The sequence below is a fragment of the Vicugna pacos genome, chromosome 35 (genome assembly GCF_048564905.1).
Source record: "Vicugna pacos chromosome 35, VicPac4, whole genome shotgun sequence".
Classification (NCBI taxonomy): Eukaryota; Metazoa; Chordata; class Mammalia; order Artiodactyla; family Camelidae; genus Vicugna; species Vicugna pacos.
The window spans coordinates 31,792,008-31,815,755 of record NC_133021.1 but is presented as its reverse complement, the minus strand read 5'-3'; the positions used below and the strand labels follow the sequence as shown (position 1 = coordinate 31,815,755).

Here is a 23,748-nt window from a genome sequence, read left to right as displayed (position 1 = left end):
CAAAGTCAACAGCCCAGACCCGGCGACCCACGAGCCTGCGGACAAGGCATTAAGCAGAAGTTCCCCGAACACCCCTGCGAACGGCCGGCGAGACTCTATCCCACGATGCCGGTGACCTCAGGTGGGAGGTGAATTCACAGGGGGCCTGTGCAGATCTGTATTTGTCTTTGGGAGGCCCTGGCGTTCCCGGGGCAGCCGTGCATGGGGAAGCATCTGGGGTAGAAAAGGACAGTCCTGGCTGGTGATGACCAACCTGGGCACATGGGTTTCATTTACAACGAACACCTACACTTACTGCCTGTCATTACAGATCCCACCCTCCATGTCACTGTGCCCAGCGGTCCCACCAGATGCTCCAGGCCCTGAGACCCTGTGGATGGACTGGACCTGCCCCCTCCCTGCCTGGCCTGCTGGTCCTGATCCCCTGTGCAGGGTGACTGGACCTGATGGAGCCCAGCTATTGGAGGTCACCTGTCTACCTCTGCTGCCCTCCCACAGGAATCGAGACCTCTTAGTCCCTCCAAACCCCCTCAAGTCTAACACGAGGACGCTCTCTCCCCAGGAAGTGAACAGAGACATGCATCCACCCCCCCCACCCCCAGTCCCTGGATTTGCCAGAAACCCCCTCCCTCCTGGTCCACCGCCCTCTCAGAGTTCAGGACCCCTCTTCAAAGGCCAGCGCCGCAGCCACACGCACAGACATTACCTATTTCCAGAAGAACCAGACCGAGGAAAAACCACCATCATTCCACATTTTCCAAAAATACAAAAACCTTTAACTACGAATGCTGATGGCCTGGAAAAACCAAACGTGCTCTGTCTTCGCTCCAGCTACCTCCTTCTCTGGAAGTAAAATGCAACCTGGAACCCCGCAGAGGTCCTGTGCCCAAGCAGGAGCATTGGCATACATACTGGCTTGGCGGAACCTACATTTTTCTTGCACTCTCAGAACTGAAGTGCTTGCTTCTTTTTTTTTTCTTCTTTCCTTCCTGCCTCGTGCATTTTCTGAACATCAGCAAAAAACTAGTTCTGTCATCAGAAAACAGCTCTGGCCTGGCTTTTAAACTTGGCTGCTGGCACCGATCAGAGAACTGATCAGAGCTAACTACCGCTGACTTTAAAAAATCATGGAGGAAAATCAAACAGCCGGGCGCTAGAGAGAGACTGATCCTGAGGTCACCCTGTTTGCTAACGGGGCCCGCAGGTGACTGAGGACCTCACTGGACTCACACGGGTGTGCAACGGTCTCGCAGGGACTTTAAACAAACCCGCCAGGTCACCGCTTTTTTGTCAGCTTGTGGGTTCCATTCTGATCATGGGCAACACACACAGGCACAGACTCGGGCAGATGACGTGGCCACGGCAAGGATGCGGGGGCCTCAGGTCAGTCCATTCCTGGTCCAGGGGGGTCTCACTTTACATCACGACAGACTTTTCTACGTGGAATCTGGGTTTGGTTTCTCCCTTGACTAACATCCACCGGGATCTACTCCCCGAAGTCACTACGACCTCTGAGAGCTGCTGCCTCTCCATCCGCCACCCTCTCCTGTGGGACCCACTCGCCACTTGGGCTGGGCCAGACCTGCGCTGTCTGACTTCAGGACATCACGCGTGAAGGTATCAGATCTCAAGGAAAGCAGGTCTGAACAAGAACGCAGGCAAAGGGCCCGGGTCCAGGCCCACAGGAGATGCTGAATTCAGATTTCTGCACTTTCCACGCCCAACCTCTCAGCTCTGACGGATGCGGTGCTGCACGCGCGCCTTCCCGTTTCCCCCTCCTCGATCCCACGGATGCTCCAGGCCTCCCAGATGCTCTTCCCTCCCCTGGGGCAGGCTGCGTGCTCCCCCTTCCCCCAGGCTGTGAGGACATGCCTGAGACCTCCAGGCGCCGGGCCCACCCTGTCACCACTCCTGAGATGCTGAGTACCCTGAATGTGCCGATTGCTTGTGTCTCTCCCACTGAGCGGAGGTCAGGACGGGCAGGAACCACCTTCCACACATTTTATGTGTCAAATGCTCCCAAGTAAACACCTCGGGGAATGCACCTCAGGCGCCGTGCGGGGTGCCGTGGAGGGAGGGAGAGCAGCAGCCACACAGGGTCCAGGCGTGTCCGTCCTCCGTGATACCCCGCGCCATCTCTGAAAGCCCTTTTCTTGTCCTCCTGGCCTCCTTACCTCATCAGAGAAAACTTCATCTCTCCTCCTAAACCCTCCACTGAGCACGGCCGACCGGAGCTCTTCATTCAAACCCAGCACTGCCTTTCAGGGGCAGAAGGCGCATGCCTCCCACTGGACTGGGAGCCCGCTACGGGCAGCACCACCATTTCCATCCGCAGGTGACCCGCCTCCAGCCCGCGGGATCCAGAGAACGGAGGTGCTTGGGGAGCCTCGCCCGAGTTGACCCAAACTTCCTGGACGCCCTGCAGACATGGCGCCCCAGGCAGACACCCCGTGAACACTGGGCCCCGGTGACCGTGCTTTACCTCTTTAAGGACCAGCACGCATTTGCCTGGCCCCACGGACTGCGGGAGCTCTGCGATCCTCCCCTTGTTGAGGTAAGGGCCTGAGAAGCACCGGTGATTGATGAAGAGCTGCGGACAGCAGTACTTCCCGTTGACAGTCCCTGCAGGGAAGGGAGACACAGCAGAGGCTTAAGGGACCGAACAAAGACTCGCTGAGGCCACTCCATATGCAGAGGTGCACCGCGTCCTCACACCAGCACGCTTCACAGCCACAGTAAGATCTTCGACATCCTGATCATGTTTTCTACCACGCAAATGACCTTTTCTGTTTACTAGGCAGGATGCAAGACACAAAATGCAAAAACTAAGACAGTGACAACTGAAGTATCACACAACGTGGCTTAAGAAGGGAAGAAAAAAAACCCAGTTACACAGCTAAGCTCCCCTCTGTCCTACCCTGGAAACCGCCCAATCTTTCCTCCCAGGCATCCAGGACCCTGAAGCTGCCACAAATCCTTCCCAGGCAAGCTAGAGGCTTCACCACACACCTATGTATGTGTGTATTTACAAGCAATACAGGGTGTTTGGATTATTTTTAAAAATATTCCATAAATGGTTTTCTGCAACATTTTGTTAGTGCAACATGAGGTTTCTGAGCTCCATCCATGTCGGTAAATGTCTACCTAGAGCAGCCATTCCCTTTTCACTTCTGCATAGTGTTCCATTGGGTGACTAGAGCGTTTGAATGTGAGTTTTCCATTCTCTTACTGACGGATAGCCACTTGTTTCCACTTTGTACATATCCTGACATGGTTCTCTTAAAGCCATCCTGAAGTCTGAATTTCTTAAGACAGGCAAAAAAAAAAAAAAGTCCACAGCTGCATTTACACGGAAATTTGGGGGCAGGATGACTCTGCCCAGACCTTCAGGAAAAAACCAGTATCCGTAAGTTTACTCATCAAATTGCTCTCTTTCCTACAGAGAACTCTGACTAGCAGGAGTCCTCCACGGCCCGTGGATTTTAACCCTGGAATTCAGAACAGGTTTCCTATTGACTGGAAAATAGACTTCTTCATCAAAGATATTACTTGATGTACAAACACGTCTATAATCAGATCTGTGGTCAGAGGGTCACTCGCATTTGCGTTTTTAAACGGTACTGTTAAGTTGCAGGACTTCATACATTAAAAAAAAAATACACTGTTCCCAACCAGCTATTCAAACACGGAGGGTTTGAAGGAACAATTCAAAAACCCGAAGGGACTTGAGTATTAACCAGCAATATAAAATACTTGTACAATTGGCATAAAATGTTCCCCAAAAATCCCTAATAATGGTATTTTCAGCTCTTTCTTTTCCACGTGATTCTTCGTGATCCACAGTCCTAACTGGACTCGTAATTTCCAAGAAACACACAGATCCTCTTTCTCCTCAGACCAAGAGAAGTGTCTAGAGCTACTGGCCAAGAAGCAGAAAAGAAGAGGCATTGAGAATGCAGCTTGGAATTTTTTTTTTAAGTAGGTATCTGTTACTAGGCAGCAATAGAGAAAAAGACAGTAGGCTCAAAGCTGAGTCTCATGTTGACCGAAAAATACAGCCACGTCTCCACTCAGAGCAACGCACGGGGGGACAGACGGGAGCCCCAAGCAGCTGGTTTACCTGTGGCGTCCAGGTGAGGGAATAAACAAAGGTCATGAGGTATTTTCTCAACAGGCACTGTGGATGGCAATCTGTTGACAAAGAAAAGAAAAAATCTCGTGGGTCACACCCTTCAGGAGACAACTGGTACCTTCCAAAGTTTTTTCATAACTGAAAGCAGCTATGAGACAGATCTAAGCTGAGAACGTGAGATCCAGCCTGGCATCCGTAAGGACAGGTGAGACCACCAGGGGCCGTTCTCCCAATAATGCCAAGAAGCCGACAGATCACCTGCCCCTCGAGTGACCATCACTGATCTCTGAGGCTCTCGTTCTTCTAGGTCACTTGAGGGCCTGTCGCTCGTGACGGAATTAGAATCACGTCCTAGTTACATTCAGGACATGCAGAAACACCACCTTGCGTCAGCTCTCGCGGAAGTCAGACTTCTCGTCCATGTCTACTTAAAAGAACTTTCTGCTGACCTTCGATTCCTGGGGTCTGTGCTTGTGTGGGTCGTGGCCACACTGAAAAGATCTTTAGAGAAAACCTACGAATGGATGATTTCCTGAAATGTGATGCAGGCTGATCAGCCGAGGACTGAAGTCTGCGTTACAGCTCACTAAAAGTTGCTGAGTAAACAGAAAAATGGCAGCCTCAGGGCGAAAGAGGCAACCAGGGTTCCAGAGGGATACCCGGGTTGACTACGTAGAAACCACACAGTTGAAACGCTAAGTGAACTCAAAGGAAACTGTAACGAGAGACCTTAATGGGGTCATCGAGGGCAGTGGTTCTCAAAGGGTCCCCAAACCGTCAGGTCAGCATCACCTGGAAACCTGCCACCCTTGTGGATGCTCAGTCCCCACCGGGGACATCCTGAGTCAGGAATTCTGCAGACAGGGCCCAGCAATCTGTTCTAACGGGCTGCCTAGTGACACAGGCAAGTCAGGGTTGACAGCTGCTGATCCATGGACTGCAAGTTTAGGAGTCACGGGTTCAAATTCTGTTTTTCACTTTTTATTTCAACATTATCCAGGCGAATTGGGAGCTAGATTATTAACCTGATGCACTGTGTTTGGAAATGTGAAAAGAGTACCCACAAAACTGCCATTCACATCGAACAACAATGCAGTTGTTATTCAATTTCATTTTACTTAAGTTTCAACTTGGGTACATGAGAAAAAAAAAAAAAAAGAGCTGCTCTCAATTCCTTTCCCATCAGTACATTCAGAAACCAGAATCACCTGGTAAGGGATGTGACATGACTGTGGTACATCCCAGGTATTTTCCAATATATGAAAAGGCTTCCAACAGTTAAGAGTTTTCCAAAATCATATCGCCTGCATGTTCACACGCTGCCGAGCACCCTCCTTCCTCAGAAAATTACAGTCAAAACACGGGGTAACCTACGTTTGTTCAGCAATGGACGCCCACATATTCTTCACATGGAATCTAATTTAATCTTCTTAAAACCCCCGAGAAATGGGTATTTTACAAAGGAGGGCATGGAGGACACAGAACTAGAGCGTCTCACTCCAGCTCCCCCGGCTGGGACAGGGCTGAGCTGAGGCCTGGACGTGGCAGGGGAGGGGGTCACTGAGTGGGGACAGGCAGCTGTGGGGGGGTCCCCCACCCCAGGGCCTTAAGTGCCACCATCACAGCCTCACCCAGCAGCAGCGTGTGAGACTGGGCCGCCCTGCGGGCCCGCTGAGGTGGGACAAAACTGAAGTCACTATCGGGAGAAGAAATTCCTGCACAAGCAGGCCCTGCGGCCTGTACGTATGAGACGCACAGTAAGTAACCTGAGGTGTATCTGGCTGTGCCCTTCACTGTTCCGCTGGGGGTCACCGAGCCCCTCCCCAGAACAGCCCTGATTCCCAGCCTCTTAAAAGATGCGTCGGAGTTTATCACGTCATTTTTGAGGGGGAGAAAAAAACTTACTGTTTCTCTGGTTGCACAACTGCGATCTTTCTCTTCTTTTGTGCTGTAACACATTCAAAAAAGGGGAAAAAAGGCAGCTTTGGTAGAGAGTTAGGAGTAAGCATTTTTTAAAAACAGCTCAGTGTAAAACTGCGTCCATTTTAAAGTAACAATTTAAGTACAAAAAAGTTACTGCATTTGTATCGTGATTTTTTTCCTCCAGCATGTTTCCTCCAGCATGAAGTAGACTCTGACTTCACAGAAATGAGGTCTAAATAGAATTTAGTGTATTTAATCTTATCACTACACTGGCTACTTTCTCCTAAAATATGCTTCTAATACAAACAAAAAGAACGCACATAGCAAACTTCCCAGGAACAGAGCTGGTAAGATCAGCGGGGGTGTCAGCGCGATTATCCAGATGACTTTTTTCCCACAGGACGTGCGATAAGTCAAATAATGCTACCATAACAGCCTGCTCCCGAATTAGGATTAGAGGCATGTTTATAAACTGAAACACTTTATCATTAAAAGGAAGACTGGCAAATATGTCTGTCAAATGGTGACATAAATCACCCAACAGTAAACTTCGGGATAAGACCATTTCCAGTTTACATTTATAATTGGTTAAAATCAAGCAACATGGATGGAACTAGAGATTATCAGACTAAGTGAAGTCAGCCAGACAGAGAAAGACAAATACCATACGATACCATTCACATGTGGAATCTTTAAAAAAAAAAAACAAAAGGACACAAATGAACTTATTTACAAAACAGAGACAGACTTACAGACACAGATAACAAACTTATGGTTAAGGGGGAGAAAGGGGGTGGGGAGGGACAAGTTGGGAGCTCAGGATTTGTAGATACTAACTGCTACATAAAAAATAGACAACAGGGTCCTACTGTACAGCACAGGGAACCACATTCAATACCTTGTAATGGCCCATGATGAAAAAGAACATGAAAAGGAATATATATACATAACTGAACCACTGTGCTGTACACCAGAAATTAACACAATATTGTAAATTGAGTATACTTCGATAAAAAGAATAGAAAAGGTAATAATAAAATAAAGTCAGCTTAACAAGGACAGACCAGAGCTTCTGGCATCTATTAACTTGGGCTTAGATAATTCTGACTCTTCCAACGTTAGCATGAATTAATCCTAACAGAACTTCTAAAGCTGTCGGAGTTTGGCAGGTTTATTTAGACTTCGCCTCTTCAAAGCAAAATGTATGTGTGAGAGATAAAATGAAAGCAAGAATAAATGAGTGGAAGAGTGACTCAGAGTTCATCTCTTCTTGACTTGATCTAGTATCTAATTCCAGCACAGGCAGACCTCAGAGATACTGTGGGTCCACTGCCAGATCACCCCAACAAAGCAAGTACTGCAACAAAGGAGTCTCAGGGAATTTTCACCATCATCTGAGCCTTCGGTGAGTTGCAGTAGTGACAGCAGAGATCACTGATCACCGATCACCGTAACAACTGTAATAATACTGAAAAAGTTAGAGACAGTGTGAGAATCGGGGGGAGGGTGGGTGTAGCTCAAGTGGCAGAGTGCATGCTTAGCATGCACAAGGTCCTGGGTTCAATCCCCAGTACCTCCTCTAAAAGGAAACAAATGAATAAACCTAATTACCCCTCAAGAAAAAAGACAACAAAAAAAGGTTTTCTAAAGAAATATTGCAAGAATTACCAAAATGGGATGTGAAGTAAGCAAATGCTGTTGGAAAAATGGTGCCAATACAGTTATTTGACAGAGGGAAGGCACCTTCAATTTGTAAAAACAAAACAAAACAAAAAACACTGTATCTGTGAAGACAAGGTCTGCCTGCAATGACTACGGGGACGCATAAACACTGGTCCCTACAGTGAAAGGTGAGCACAGCCCCCTCGTCTAACTCAGCCTTTGCGAAGACGGTGCGGGGCCTGACCTGGGCGACGTTCCGACAAGGAGGCAAACTCAAGGGGCCGGGAAGCAACACAGAAAGCAGAGAGGACACAGGATTGTGTTCACCTTAACCCGTGTGTGATTTTGTGCAGAAACACTCAAAGCGCTTGTCACCCCCCAGATCCACAGGAAGCGGGAAGGGGCGACAGGGCACGAGTTTCTGTCCGAGGCAGAACCAAGGGCAGGAGGTTGGGCCCAAACCCGAGGCAGCCCAGGGAGGACCGGGCTAGTGGCCGTGGGGGCTGAGAGTCAGGGACCCACCCCCTCCTTCTAAGTGAGAAAAAGAGAAAAAGAAAAAGAACAGCCTTGAGACTGAAATAATTATCCTACGCTCCAATTTTTGGAAATAGTTTAAAGTGAGGGCAAGGTGGTCTTCTCATTGGATTCAGTGCCCAGTACAGTGCCCGGAGGAAAGAATCTCTTAAAACCCACCTCCGTCTAAGATCGGGGCCCCGACTTTGCTTCCGGCAGATAATGCCACATCCTACTCTCACTGATATGCAGTAGGACCCTTAAGTGTGCTTCAAAACCTGCTGACACCAGGCAATGGGAGGTTCACCACGGGATGGGACTTGAGAGCAGTGTTCTGAGCACCTACAGAAGTGAACCGTATCATAGGATGCTAAAGAAGTAAGCTAGCCTGTAAATTAATGAAGTATTAGAAACGTGACCTATTTCACAGAAATTTACAACTCTTGATCTTTAAGGATCAAAGTTTTAAGGAATACTTTGGATGCGCATTAGGGTGGAATAAAAAAATGCCAAGATTTATTAGGTCTGAAGATTTGTAGACGGCTACCATTTCAGGGTGATGACACGTTAAAACACACGCTTGTATATATTTAAGGAGGGGGGTGTGTATGTGAGAGAGAGAGACAGAGACAGAGAAACAGAGACAGACAGATGCTGGGTTGTTCAGCTATCAATACTGTTTAATTTGGTATTTTTGTGATCAGACAGATGTGATGCACACATTTCAAAGAACATTTGAAATGTCACTAGTCAGTGTTAGAAGCAGTTCAGTGTTTATCTCAGTAAATTATTGGGGCCCATGGTGATGCTCTGGGGGTGAACCTCATGAGAAAAACTAGTTCTTTCTCAGATATGATCATACAAACATAGAGCGGTTGGCTTCATTTTTTTTTTCTAATCAAGAGACTGAACTGTATACGAAATGGGGAGCGAAGGTTCCGGATGTCCATCCCTGCCTCTCCGTGTGCCTTTAACTGCCTCATCACTGTGACTCAGTTTGTCAACCCGGGAAATGCTTCCAAATGTTAAACTCGGGCAGACACTTTAAAGGACAAATGAGATAAAAATAATCTGGGTGAAATCAAGGAACTTTTCTGAAGTTTACACCATGGCTCTACTAATTCTCTTTACAAAAGTGCCTGTTTACTCATCTGAATCCCAGGCGTCATGCACCTGGGCTCCGAGCCGGGCGGTACTTACAGACCGTCTTGTGCGGTGTGGTCAGAGGGTAGGAGTTGGCCTCACACCAGCCCACGGGGAAGATGTCCATGGACTCAACATCGACAATGAACTCTGGAGCCGGACTCTGCAGACCTGCGGGGAAGCCGAGACAACAGCTGCAGGCAGGTTTTACCAACAGAGACACGGAAGGAGGAGGGGAAACACAGAGCATCCCTGAGATGGAGGGAAACACGCCATAAAGCCGACGGTGTCGTACGACCGACACAAAAGCCTGAAATGCCAAACAGCAAGAGTGCAAGGCGTCCAGACAAACAGGGTTTGGAAAAGAGAGGAAGAGGGAGGAATCTGGTAACACTTGGCAGCTGGGCCAGAAGTGCCGGGAAAAAAAACAAGCATCGTTCTTTCTCTAAGAACAGCTTGGAAATTAAGGAAACGTGGTCCAGCCTGTGGGTTGGTGGGGCAGCGAGCCATCCTTCCCCCAACACCAAGCAAAGGGCAACCTTCAACCACTGAAAGTTAAACGTCCCAGTTAAGAGACTCAGCAACACCGGCGCTGAGCGGCGAACGCGGACAATGCAACTTCCTAGGGGACGTGTTCATTTACACGTGACTGGAGTCACTTATTCTGAACTCAGTGTGTGGTCAGCACACTTTTGCCACGTCACACACAAGTCCTTTACACAGGAATGTCTCTTTAGTGGGGAACCTAAGGACGGCCTCCTGTTTCACCATCATAATGACGCCCTGCGCTGAGTCGGCATCCCAGCCGAGAGATTCTGTAAGAAAGAAAAGATCTGGATCACATGTGAGCGAAGGGTTCAAGGAACTCCGGCTCCTGAGAGAACAAATGTAGGACTCAGCAAACCTGTGAAGGGAAGCAAATTCTACACCGAATTCTACACTTTGAGGGAAGACACTCCTGAACCAAGAATCACAAGATAAGAACGCTGTTAACAGAATGACTCCCTGGCTCTAACCACTTAGTGTTGCTTCGCTTTGGTTTCTTCACCGAGAATCGAGATGAAAGTAACAGCAGAACCCCAAGCACACACCCACGTTGTCACACGTCATCTGATGAACTCTGGGTCACAGTCCCCCTAAAACGTAACTTCCTGAAGCTAAATCCTGGCAAACACAAGATGGTCCAAACCACTTCAGCTACGCTGGCTCCCCGTCTCTGTGACTTCCCGTCACAAAGTAGGCACTGTGAAAAACAGGAGCACGTTATTTGATACACGTAGGTTCCCAGTTTAGCACGAAAACACTCTGTGCACACACAGTGCCCCGGACACTCTGACAAAGGGTTCTTACACACGCGTCGTATCACCACCGGGAGGCACGCATAACTTCTGCTTTGTTCTCAAAGAAAGTCATCACCGTGATTATCCATCCTAGCTTGCTTTTCACTGAACTCTCCTACCATCTGAAAGATACACCAGCTAAAAGAACTCGAGGGGATTTACGGGCATTACTTGGGGGATTATTTACAGGGGTTGCTACTGAGTAAATAGAAGGCATTCTGTCTTACACGGCTCAAACAACACTTAACCTATCGGCCAAAGAATCACTAAATTAACAAGACCTCCCGAACAGGCAAGAGGCTAAGAAACTCTCCAAGCGGCTTCAAACGTGGAAGTGATTTTTCTTGTCCAGAAGGACCCTTGTCCAGTGAAAAGGGTCTGTTTCCCATGACACAGGGTGTGTCCTCTTCAGACCCACAAAAATACAAAGACAGCACATTACTTCTTGCCACCCAACAGGTTTACTAACAGGTTGAATTCATCTACGGGATACGTTTGTATTTCCCGGTGTATGCCTGGGTACAAACTAGATTTTCCAGGTCAACAGTATTTTCAAGAGGAAGCACAAAGTGAACTTCATGGCTTACTCCTCCCTGAGTTATTTTTGTCTTCTGATGTCCTGCTGGTTTGCACATCACTTCATATTCATACTTGAACACAGACACTTCTGTAACAATGTATACAGTCATGTATTTCTAAGGCTGGCTTTACCATACTTTGAAATTATTTGATCATGCTTCCCATTCATTAAACAAATACTTACGAGCTACACTGGGTCAGCCACCACGTTCTCAAGAAAGTTCTAACCCTGCCTTCCTTCCAGCCCCAAATTTAGCCCTTCAGGCATCTGTGGAGCAAGAGATGCTGGGAACGTGCGGTATTTATTACCCGGGAAGGCACTTCTGATCCTGAAACCCTGTCCGTCCTATCCTGAAGGAGGGGCAAGAATTCTGTATTTCCCTTTATCCATCTTACGGATCCAGACATATCTGGCTGGACTCACAATAATTCTTTAACACATAACCATTGTTTCCTAAGACTGGAGAATCAGGAGCTTACAAAACTAAGTCATTAAACACGTTGCCAGTATTCCTTCCTGCTTATTCTAGGATGGCCAAAACCACCTACGCAAAGCGAGATGTTCCACTAAGGACCTCTGCGTTGCTTGTCGTCATTTTGTAGAAACGTCTCTCATAAACAACACAAGGCTGTACGTGATCTCTGATTTTTGCTTCAGTTGCACCAAGTCAAGATGAATAAAACTTACTCATTCTTACCCAGGACTTTCATCTCAAAAACCACCAGGAAGCCTAAATCTCCATCTATGGGTAAGTACTTAAATAAGTCATGGTACTTCCACATGATAGAATATTCTGCGCTATAAAAAAGAATGAGAAACCCCTTTATATATTTACACGTACAGATGTATATTTGAGTAAAAGAAAAGCAGGGCACAGAACACTGTATATTTAGCTTGCCACCATCTGCTTTAAAGGGGGCAAATAACATATTTATATACATGTGCAGAAGATAAATCTGGAAGAAATGAAAAATCCTAATTCAGTGGGTGTCTGCTGAGAACAGCACTGGCAGTGGGGCAAGATGGGGGAGACAATGTGGAAAAAGGTATTTTGTGTATTTCTGGCCCTTGTGAATGAATTACCATGTCACGATGCCAACCTCACCATCGTCACAGTAACAACACAACAAAGATGATCAGAGGAGAAAGGAGGCTCTCATCTGCATACAGCATTGCCCCAGAGGTCAGACTAACAGAGGACCTGAAAAGGAAATTAAGCTACAACGATGAAAAAGAATATGAAAATGAATACATGTGTGTATATATATTTATGCATGACTGGGACATTGTGCTGTACACCAGAAACGGACACACTGTAACTGACTATATTTCAATTAAAAAAATAAAAAAGAAAACCTGCGCTGGGCCATTTCACTGCAAAGAGGAGAAAGCCTTTCCAACTGTACAAGGGTGTAAGTTTGTAGGACTCACTCTGGAACCTTGAAAGATTTTAGCAACTGGCTACCTCCTGAGTCTCTGTCCTCAGACCAGCAGAGATCATCCACTTCCATGAAGTTCCTCCTGCCCGTCTAGCTGCGGACCGTCTCAAGACTTAACCCAGCAAAGGACTCGGGGCCTTGCAACAGAATCGGTGACCGGTTCAATTCGGAGCATCAGGACGAAACAATAAAGCTGCGATGACGCTGAGGTACCCTCCCAGGAACAGAACCCAATCCAGTTCCTCCCACCACGTAACTGCTTCATTCCCAGATAATTACGGAAGAGAACAAGCCTGGGGGCCAGAGGCGAGAGGGCTATGAGGGCAGAGGCCAACAGTGAACCATGGAGGAAGGTAAGTGACGTTCACGGGCTTCAGTAACAGAGTCGGAGCAACCCCTGCATCTCGAGTAAAAGCCGGCCTGGGGGGAAAGGCAAGAGGTATTTACTGAACCCAGTTAACTGTGTTCAGGACCCTCATTAATAAAGGCCACACCGAATTGTGATGAGCTGGTGCTGGAGACCCCGTCCGCCATCCAGCACAGGCCCTGCACCTGCAGACGCCGGCCTACAGAAGATCTCAGAGTGTCCCCTGCCACCTTCGGAGCTAAACTCCTAAGGAATAAAGAGACGGACGAAAGCGTGGCTTGGCAAGACCAGCACGGGATAGGAACCGATCCGAAGGAAAACCACAGAAATGGGATTAAATGTGTGAGCGGAGGGAGAGTGCCACACACAGGATAGCAGAGCCTTATAGCACAATCGGACTGTTTTCATCCCCATTTTATACAGGAGTAAACTAAGGGTCAGAAAAAGCTCACACAGCCGGCAGGAGCTGGACCAGGATCTGAATCCCGGCAATCTAGCTCGAGAGCCTCAGAAAGCATCTGAGGAGGTGCTTGCTTCCTCCCTCTTGTTTTTGTTTCCGTATTTTTTTTCTTTTCTTGAGGGGGAGGTGTTGTCTGTTTAGCGTCTGTCTTGTTCCTGCTAGGGCCCCATATCCCTTCTGCAGAACTTCCATTAAAGGCAGCCAGAAGGCGAGGGGTCAGATCCACCGTCCGCAGGCCCAGGACCACGGGCTCGGGCCTCCTGCAGGAGAACGTGGTCCATCAAAAGTCACGTTCACGACAACGGCCCCATGGAAGCCCAGACCTGCCTGCGGCCGCCTTCGGGAAAGGCGATCCCCACTCTGGGCCTTCCCCCCACATTCCCATTTTGCTTAGGAAAGCCAGAGCCAGGTCTGCTGCTGGCCACTAAGAACCTGTCCGACGGAGCACTGGCTTTTGGGACAAAACTGAATTGGAGTCTTAACAGCCTGTTCACAGACAGCACCCCTCTGTGACACCTCCCTTCACTGTGCAAGGACGTGTATCTCCTGCGCCCAAGACACGCAGATCTGCTGAAGCAGCTCCTCCCAAAAATGTCTCTCGCAGGCCAGACCTCTTTTTAAAGATTAAAAAAAAAAAAAAAGCCACGCTGGCTTGAAATAGACTTAATTTCACATCTGCATCCTCCCTTGGTTCATTTTTGCAGATCTCTGTGAAATGCTTATTAACCACCTGACTTTTTCACCAATTCCAGGGAGGCTTAAAGGGCAGTTTCTGCACCTGGTCTCCTGCACAGAAGAGGAGGCCTCCCCCAAGGTTCTTGGAATCACGCCACCACGCCTTGCCCACCTGAGCTCCTAGAGTCCCTTACCAACTCTCTCTGCGTAAGAACCATCTGGGGAGGGTGACTTTAAAATACAGATTCCCTGACCCTGCTCCCAGGACTCAGGGGTACAAGGCCTTGGGTAGCCCCAGGAATCTGCATTTTAACAGGACAAATTATGATGTGGAAGGTGGTTTCCTGGAACTGAACCAAGCACACGGGGAAAAAAAAGCTGACCAAGGAGTCTCTGAATTTTACAAGTATAAAATTATCTCATGGTCTCAAAATTCGGTTAGCAAGACAGCGGTTCTGAGGGGGCTGCTGGTATCTGACATCACAGCCTCGTTCAGCAACACAGATTTTATTTATTCCTTGTTAACTATTCAGCTAGCATTTTAGCAGGCAGAGCACGGGTGAACTCCTGTGCCAACACCGCGCTGTGTGAACCGCGGGCACATCCATGAAGATGCCAGATGCTGGCAGACAGGGAGGGTCCAGGCGGGCGGCACACGGGTTATGCCAGGGGGTGAGGCTGAAATGAAGTGGAGCTGCCTTTCTTGCTGCTCATCAAGCTCCTCCACTTACACACTACAATGTGCCCAACACAACTACAGCACTTTACAGGTGCGGGTTCACGCCGCCCATCCCCACAAGCCTCCTGTAAGGCAGAAGCTGCTACTTTCTGCATTTCACAGGGCTGCACAAGTAAGAACAGAGATGCTCACGAAATACTCCGGATCACATGCCCAGGGAGCAGATGCGTACGTCGGGAGGGGCGGCTGAGTGCCGAGTTAGGAAATTTGAGTCTCTGCTCCGTAGCAAACACAGACTCGCTGAATCTTAGGAAGAAGGCAATGATTGTCTTGTATAAAACTGACTCTTCTATCTCCATGAAAGTGGGAGAGAAAGCAGTTGGCTGACTGCTGACAGCCTAAGAGATGAAGACTTAGAAACAGGCTGGCAGTGAGAGGATGCAGATGGAGAGGGGGTCCTGGGGACCATTCTCGAAGGTCAGCGGTTTCTCAGTTGCGCTAAGATCGCCAGGTCCCAGATTTAACTTCACAGGAATCTGGTACAAGACAGACCTCGACCCTTGAGGGAAATCAAATTTCATGCCCACCCTGGTCTTGGCTTTCCCCTCCACGCCTGTGATGCCATCAATCTTTCCACAAAGGGCTTGGGCAAGAAACTCTATTGACCTTACTTAGTCAGGGTGGCATCTCATTCATTCATTCTTCTGTTTGCTTGTTCATTTATTCATTCATCAAACGTATTTGAGAGTCTACAAAGTTCAGGGTAAAAGGAAGGCAATTCAGGCCTCGGGGCCCTGGGCAGACAGTGGTGTGGACGGACCGGAACCTCTGAGAGGCACAGACGGATAGGCTGCCCTGGGCAAGGAGAAGCCACCGGCTGCACGTCTGCCTGGGAAGCAGTGAGACCCTAAATGCCCCGCGGATTCTGTGCAGCCAGCGGATGTCAGGTTTTGCTCTGCATGTTCTAGAACTCTCTACAAAATTTCCTGTAGCGGAAACAATGAAAGGGCTAAAGAACCCCGCAGAAATGAAGCCTGCAGACTGTGACGCCTTTTTACGACCTGAAAGGGATTTCTGTGTCAGCTAAAAGGCTGAAATCCCTAACATTCAGGAATATGGAGAGTATCGCGCCTCTTCGAAACGAGTGTTCACATCAGTGGGGCTAAGAGAAACCAAGGATGGCCGTGCAAACATGTCACCCGCCCCCAGCGCTGTGAGTTAATGCGCTTCGGGGACAGACAGAACACGCACAGCCCGTCTGTCCTGCAGGAACATGAATGGAGCATGACGTGGTCACGGAGACGCGGATGCAGACCAGGGGGTGTGTGAGCCGGCATGGGGGGCAATGGTTCGAGAGGAATGAACACTGAAGGTAATTCGTGTAATCTGAACAATGCTTGCAACTGCAGAGATGACAACCTGGAGCAGAACGTTAACATCAGAGAAAGCACCGCAGCTGCCCTCCCTGAACACAGACCCCCGCAGCACACACCACCCGGCTCGCTGGCGAGTGCGTGAGAACTTGACATCCTTTCCAACATGCACCCAAAGTAACATCACACTGACCTCACCGCTGTCTCTTCAGCATCAGCTCCTTTACTGACACTTAAAAGAACCACCTGACTTCACGAGAAGTCAAATATTAAATTAAAACGATCATTCTAATTACCTAAAAGTAGTCAATTAGCCATGGGTTGGAAGTATTTCAGATCAATTTAATACATAAAAATAACTAATAAATTGTTATGAAGCACCTTATAAATTTAAAGTGTCATATAAACGGTCGACAATTGGGCTCACCATCATCATAAAAGCAATTTAACTGCCACAAAGTGACTATCGTGAATCTGTAATATTTTTGTCCCCAGGACTGAGGAAAGGAAATACCGTATATGTGAAAGTCTGAGATACTAAGAAAGAAGTCCCATTAAGCTTGCTGTTAACTTTGACTAAAAGGTCAATGTTCGGCTAAGGGACAAAAAAAACAAAACAAAACCCCCCAAACTCAAAATTTAAGAAAGATTAAGCAGACTGGGTGAATCTGAACTTTGACTAAAGAGATAAATGCGGAACTTTGACCAATAACATCAGATACACAAAATTCAACAAACTATTCTTGAAAATTCTTTTAATACATAAGGTCTGGAAAAATGCATGATCCGCTTTCAGACCTGCTTCCTAATGCTAACTGACCTTCCTTACTCATGGACGAGAGGCCTCCGGGGAACAAGAGAAAGAGCTGAAGTGAACCGATGTGCGCCATAAAACCAGAAATTTATATCCAAAGAAAAACAGCACTGAGGAGGAAAGACTGTCAAAAATGTTAAATATACACTAAACATTGCTCCTAATTCCTTTTTCCCCTTCTCCCCAGTCCAGGGCAACTATCTTTTTTTGGGGGGGGTAGGGAGATAATTAGGTTTGTCTTTTTAATGGAGGTACTGGGGATTGAACCCAGGACCTCGTGCACGCTAAGCACACGCTCTCCCACTGAGCTGTACCCTCCTCACCACTTCATTCGTTTTAAGAACTGGGAACTGAAGGGTCTTCTAAGTTAAGCAACAAAGATGCCAACAGCCGTGGACGCGAACCCCAGGCCTACCTCAATGACTTAGCCTGATTCTCCATCTATGAGCAGTCAAGGACCCTCTACTGCTGTTAGGTGATCAACGGCTGTAAGGCGCTCTGGAAGCTCAAACTGCTCAGCAAGTCATGCCTGCCCAGGAATGTTAACCGTGATGCCCTAAATACCGAGGAAAACACAGGCTTTGAACTTTACCATTTTTGTTCTCAAATTGATGATGCAAACAAGACTCTCACCACGCACAGAACGAGGGTTAGCGCAGAACTCGGTAGCGCTTTCAGTTCAGGGATTTAAAATCCCAGAAGGGATCTTGTTTTTCCAAGAGCGGCTGATTCATCTTTACACGAAATCATGGCAGGAAGCTCATCTTCTATTCCAACAGCTGCAGAATTAGCACCTTTGCACCCATACCCACATTTTGGCTAATTCTAGCCACAGGCCATTCATTCTACTTGAAAATCCACTGAGCAACCAACTTTCTGAGAATTCCTTTCATTTCAGCTTGATTTTGAAATCCTAAGCCATAGTAATGTTTTAAACTATTTTCTTGGAATTAACAATACACACGACTTTCAGCTAAAATCACTGTTCTCTGCCTCTCCCAGTCTCCTGAACTAACATTCATGAGACAGTAGGCCTAGCAAAGAAACATCAACCCTTTTTAGACTTGTTCAGTGAGGAAAGAGGATGAAGGTCTGTTAGCATCAATTCTATGACCTTCCAAACTTTCTCTTCCGATGTCGTAAAAATTAAAATACGGACAAGGAAAGCTAACATCGTTTTATCACTCATTTCTAGCACCTTATTCTGTTCCCACACACGTCTGAAATATCTACCAAGTGCTGTGAAGCCGGAAAACACTCAAATGACTAACAGACAAACGAAAGACCTAAGGAATTTTAAATCGCCAAAAGGCGGCAAAAGCTTAGAGATCAAATTCCCTTTAATTCCTCCTCACTGAAAATACAGCATCTGAAAAATCCAGCCTTCGATCTAAAGGCGACAATGGAATCAAGGTTGTGCTTCCAAAGCGCACTGCGCTGTGAATGGCCCGTGTGATTATAAATAAAATGCAGGCACGAAGAACAGTTGGAACATCACTCAGCAAACAAGCCTCGATTCTGTTTATTACGTATTTTGGGGACAAAGTCATGTCCAGTTACTATTTTAAGGAAAAATTCAACATCTCCTAATGAAGCCAGAGTAAAGGGTATTACTCATATTAAAATGCAAATTTTATCCTCTTAATAACCAAGACCTCAAATGCCAGCTTTAGTGACTCGTATTAATTTCATTGTGACATTAGCTTTTATAATCGTAGATGCAAAAAGACCCCTGTGTTCCAAACATAATTATCACGCCGGCATCTCACGTCATGAAATTGTTAGTTAAGACGAGAGCCTCTGAACGAATTTATCTTTTGATTAGGTTCACTTATTGAAGAACGCTGAATAATTTAAGAGGGATTTTAAATAAAAAGGAAAGCAGAAGGGACCGTGAGCGCTGCTTCCGAGCCGGGCTGAGGTCTCCTGCACCCTGCGGCTCCCAGACGCACCCGAACCCAGAGCGCCTGCTGCGTGTGCGTACCTTCCAGGCAAAGCCACATCAGCCTCCCCTTCACGCCAACGACAGAGGCCACGCAGAGCTCTCCCGGGTTCCTGGGGTTCACGGCTTCAAGCTTCATGTTCTTTGTGAAACCCCGACTGAATGATGTCTGAAAGAGAAAGAGAATGGACACTGAGCCGGCAGGTACCTCAGGGATAAGATGCAACAACAGAGAGGCCAGTGGTGCATGGGACACACACACTCACACACAGAGATCTCACTGATCAGACATTCGGGTGGGCTCACGTGTTTAGTCTTTCCCCACCATTCATGGGGAGAGAACCACGCTTTCTTCACTTATATCCCAGAAACAAGAAGTCCACCTGGTACACAGCAGGCGCCTAATAATGTCTGTTAAGTAAGTGAGGGGATGAGTACATCCTCTCTTCCCCGTTCCGATGCATTCTTGCAACCACAGAATCACTGAAGGACAGATCGCTCGGCCCCTCCCCCGTGCCCCTTGCCCACCGCCTCCAGGGCAGACTTGAGGGTGGCGGAGGTGCAGGGCGCATCCCCCTCGGGGACCACCTTCTTCAGCCTGAAGACTGTCTTCCAGCTTCTCTTTCAGCACAGGTCTGCTGGTGACGAACTCCTAGTTTTCTTCCAACTGAAACGGTCTCTGTTTTCCTTTTGTTCTTTTTGTTTATTTTACTTACTTTTTAAATTCCACTTTTTAGAAACACACACAGAGGGAAATTCACTCTTTTCGGCGTGCGGTTCTCGGAAGGCGGGGCTGTCAGACGGGCGCACGCGATCGCGCAGCCGTCACCACAAGCCGCCACCCCCAAAATGCCCTTGCACCGGCCCTGCGGGGATCCAGCCCTCCCGGACGCCCAGGCCCTTGGCCACTGATCTGTTTTCTGTTCCTGTAATTCTACTTTTTCTACAATGTCATCTAAGTAGACGCCCACACTGCGTAGCCTTGAGTCTGATAAAACAGTTTATCTTTCCCTTTACCAGCTGAAGGACATCTGAGTTGTTTTCGGGTTTCGGTAGCTGTGAATAAAGCCGCTACAGACATTCAAGTACAAGTTTTTGTGTGAACGTAAGTATTAACCTGCCCAAGCCGCTGTAACAAACATCATGGGCCACGAAGCTCCAACAACAAAAACGTACCGTCTCACAGCTCTGGAGGCTGGAAATTCAAGACTAAGCTGTCAGCTGGGCTAATTTCTGCTGAGGCCTATCTCCCTGGCTTCTCCCTGTGTCTCCACATTATCTTTCCTTCACGTATGTGGTCTGAGCCCTAATCCCCTCTTCTTACAGGGACGCCAGACATATGGGTTAAGGCCCACCCATACAACCTCATCTTACCTTATTTCTCTCTCTGAACACACTAGATCCAAGCACAGTCACACTCTGAGGTGCTGTGAGTTAGGACTCATGACACATGATGTTTGGGTTGGAGGACAAAACGCGGCCTCTAACACTAAGTTCTCATTTCCCTACAAACAGGATTGCTGGACCGTATGGTAAGTGCATGTTTCTTGGAAACTGCCAGATCATTTTCCAGCGTACCATCCATTCTGCATCGCCTCCAGCAGCGCGGGGAGTCCCGGGTGCTAGACATCCTCACCGGCACTTGGTGTTGCCAGTTTTTCACATCTTACCCTAATTCTAACAGGTAGGTCTAGCGGTATCTCATTGTGCTGTTAACCTGCCGTGTTCCCTGTAACCAGGGATGCTCAGCGTTTTTTCACGTTGTTTCTTTGTCGTGTGTACCATCTTCCTTGGGGGAGAGTCTTTTTATCTCCACTTGGAAAGTGCACTTTTTTGGAACGCAGAATGGCGTCTTCTTCTTCTGGCTCTCTGACGACACGAATGCACCACCTCCTGGCCTCCACTGTCTCTGACGTGACATTTGCTGGTACTCAGACGGCCGTTCCTGTATTAGGAATGCATCACGTTCCTCCCAGTGCTTTGGAGATTTTTCTGTTTGATTATCAGAAATATGACTAAGTCGTATTTCTTTGTATTAATGCCGCGTGTCCACTGAGCTTCCGGAACCTGTGAATTTAGATCTTTCAGCTACTTTGGTCAGTTTGGAGCCATTGCTTACGCATGTTTTTTCTTCCACAATCTCTGTGGCCACTTCTCGGTCACCAAGTACACATGATACAGTCACTCAGATCCCCGGAGTCCTGTTCACCTTTCCCTCGGTGCCCTCCAGTCTCTTTCTTTTCCTCTCTGTTCCTCAGCTGGAGTAATTCCTATTTTCAAGGTCATGAACTCTGTCATGTTTTCTGCTACTGAGCCCTTCCAGTGAATTAGCTTATCTGAAATGCTGTAATTTTGTACTTCTAAAATTTTTTCTTTTTTAGGCTTCCTACTTCTGTTCTGGCATTTCCCATCTTTTTTTTTTCACTATGAGAATATTTTCCTTTACATCAACTGTTCAAAACTTGAGGGTGTATCAGAATTATCCAGAGAGCCTTTTAAAAACATAGTCTGCTATGGTCTCACCCCAAAGCCTGTGATTCAGTTGATCTGAGGTGAGGCCAGAGAATCTGCATTTCTAACAAGTTCTTGGGCGATGCTGCAGATGCTGCTGCCAGGATTACACTTTGGGAACCACTGCTCTACACCACTGAGTGCAGTTATAATACGGGCTTTAAAATACCTGTCTGCTAATTCCAACATCTGGGTCACACTGGGTTTAGTCTCTGCTGGTTTATCTTTTCTATTGGCAATGGGTCAGATTTTCCTATTTCTTCATGCACTGAGCAACCTGGATTGCAATCTGGATGTTTTCAATGTATGTCACAGAGACTCTACATTGCATTATATTTCTCCCAAGAGTGTTGATTTTCCTGTCTTAGCAAGCAGTTAACTTGGCTGGACTCAAACTACATACTCTTGTCTTTTGCAGAGCAGCTCAAATTTCAGTTCTGTGCTTTCATCCTTGGCACGGCTTCACGGAGTCTGCCTCACACATGCCTGGTTCAGGGATCCGCCAAAGACTTACGCAGAGTTTATGCTCTGAATTTGTGGTTCCCCATCCTGGCTCTCCCTTGAGTCTCCCCTCACTTCCCAGCAGCTGTGGTGCCCAAAGCTGTTATCTGGGGCAACAGGCCAGAAACACCTTGAACCTAGGGTCTCTGTTTACGTCATCCCACACGTTGTCCACCACGGCTGACCCCAGGCCAAAACGCTGAAAACAATGGAACAAACGCCCCCACTATCCCCTTCCCTCAAGTCCTCGTTCCCCTCCAGAATCTGCCTGCTTTGGTTCACTCTCCAGGCTCCCCAGGTGCTAGTTTCGGTATTTCGTCCAGAGTTTATAGCCGCCGTCTGCCGGAGGGCCAATTCAGGATGAACTTACACGGGCAACACCGGGAGCAAAACTCCCTCCTAACATCTTAAAAGAAGTATGAAATTTTCCACAATTACCCACTACTATAAATTTTTTATCAGGCATTACAATGATGGGTAAATATACTTTTTTTAAAAATACATTAACTGAGAAAAACTGAGATAAACAGGTTCCTCTAAGAGAGATCACATCTTTATGTGACTCATGGAAAAAAAAAACCAAGGTAATTCAGTTTCATGTCTTTTTATAAAAGTTTGGGTGAAAATGTAATTACGCCTTTCTGTTACCAGAACAAAACGACCCAATATGTTAAGAAACCAATAGGCTCCTTTCCTTTACGTTTCTTGGGAAATAAAAATCAAACAAATTCGAGGTTGGCTATTTTTCTGCAGGTCACCTGCCTCGTTCACACGTATTAGGTATTGAGCTTCTGTTTGATGACAGGACTCGATAAGCTGCCTGAAAAGCCTCTAAACAAGTTAAGTGCATTTTTTTTCCTGCTTAATAAGGAAACGCTATAACCACATAAACTATTTTCATCTCAACTCACTGCCCGAGGGTAATTTACGAAGGATCAATAGCAAGACTGTTACCTGTGAGTTGATTTTACTAAGCATTTGGCTGCGTCAATCCATTTCGGAACTGCCTCTGATTGTTAAACATCCCTGGGGAAATGTCTTTCGTGCATCCACTTCCCCACCACCGCACCTCTGGTACGCACGAGACGTGTGATTAAAAGTGAATTCATAATAAGCCTTCCACTAAGGGGCACGTGGAGCACGCTCATAGCCCGCAGCCCAGGGCCAGTAATGCCATCCACGTGCCACCAGGCAGACAACCATCCTGTCGATTAAATAAACGGACGGCCAGAAACAAAGGGCAGGGGGGGTATATCTGCAACAAGTGCCTTCAGAGTGGATCCGCCAGCATTTTCACTGAAACAGATTTAAGAATTGGTCCTCCGGCAGACAGATCCCCGGTTCAGGGATCAGCGCTGAAACAGATTTAATCTTGGAAGCTAAATCCTGGAAGCTCAGCGGGATACGGCTGCTTGCCCCACCACAAAGATCCGTTTGGACAACTGCTGGCTGATGGAAGCAGAGGACAGATAAGAAGCAGCCTTGGGGGCTGTCACTGTCCACTGTCCGCTGTCACAGATGAAACAGCTCCTGAGCCCAGAACGAGGGGGAGATGTGAGGAACCTCCCAAGGCCAAAGAGTCAGGCAAGGACTATCTCTCATCTGGAACAAAGTGCAACCTCAACGCTCTGAGGAGGTGACGAAGGGTTTCCACAATCCCAAACTAAAGGCAGTGAGGCCAGTGATGTCAATAT

General features: G+C 47.5%; 1 protein-coding gene across 4 annotated transcripts in view; it reads right to left on the bottom strand.

Moving 5' to 3' along the window:
- The window catches only part of SFMBT2 (Scm like with four mbt domains 2), a 149,971-nt gene that overhangs the window by 26,277 nt on the left and 99,946 nt on the right, over nucleotides 1-23,748 (bottom strand). For all 4 annotated transcript variants that reach the window (XM_072954947.1, XM_072954946.1, XM_031670859.2 and 1 more), the window contains 5 exons: nucleotides 19,085-19,211; nucleotides 9,431-9,544; nucleotides 6,038-6,080; nucleotides 4,121-4,191; nucleotides 2,483-2,622 (listed from right to left, as the gene is read on the bottom strand). In XM_072954947.1, coding sequence (XP_072811048.1) covers nucleotides 2,483-2,622; nucleotides 4,121-4,191; nucleotides 6,038-6,080; nucleotides 9,431-9,544; nucleotides 19,085-19,211 — 495 coding nt within the window. The remainder of the gene's footprint in view (nucleotides 1-2,482; nucleotides 2,623-4,120; nucleotides 4,192-6,037; nucleotides 6,081-9,430; nucleotides 9,545-19,084; nucleotides 19,212-23,748) is intronic.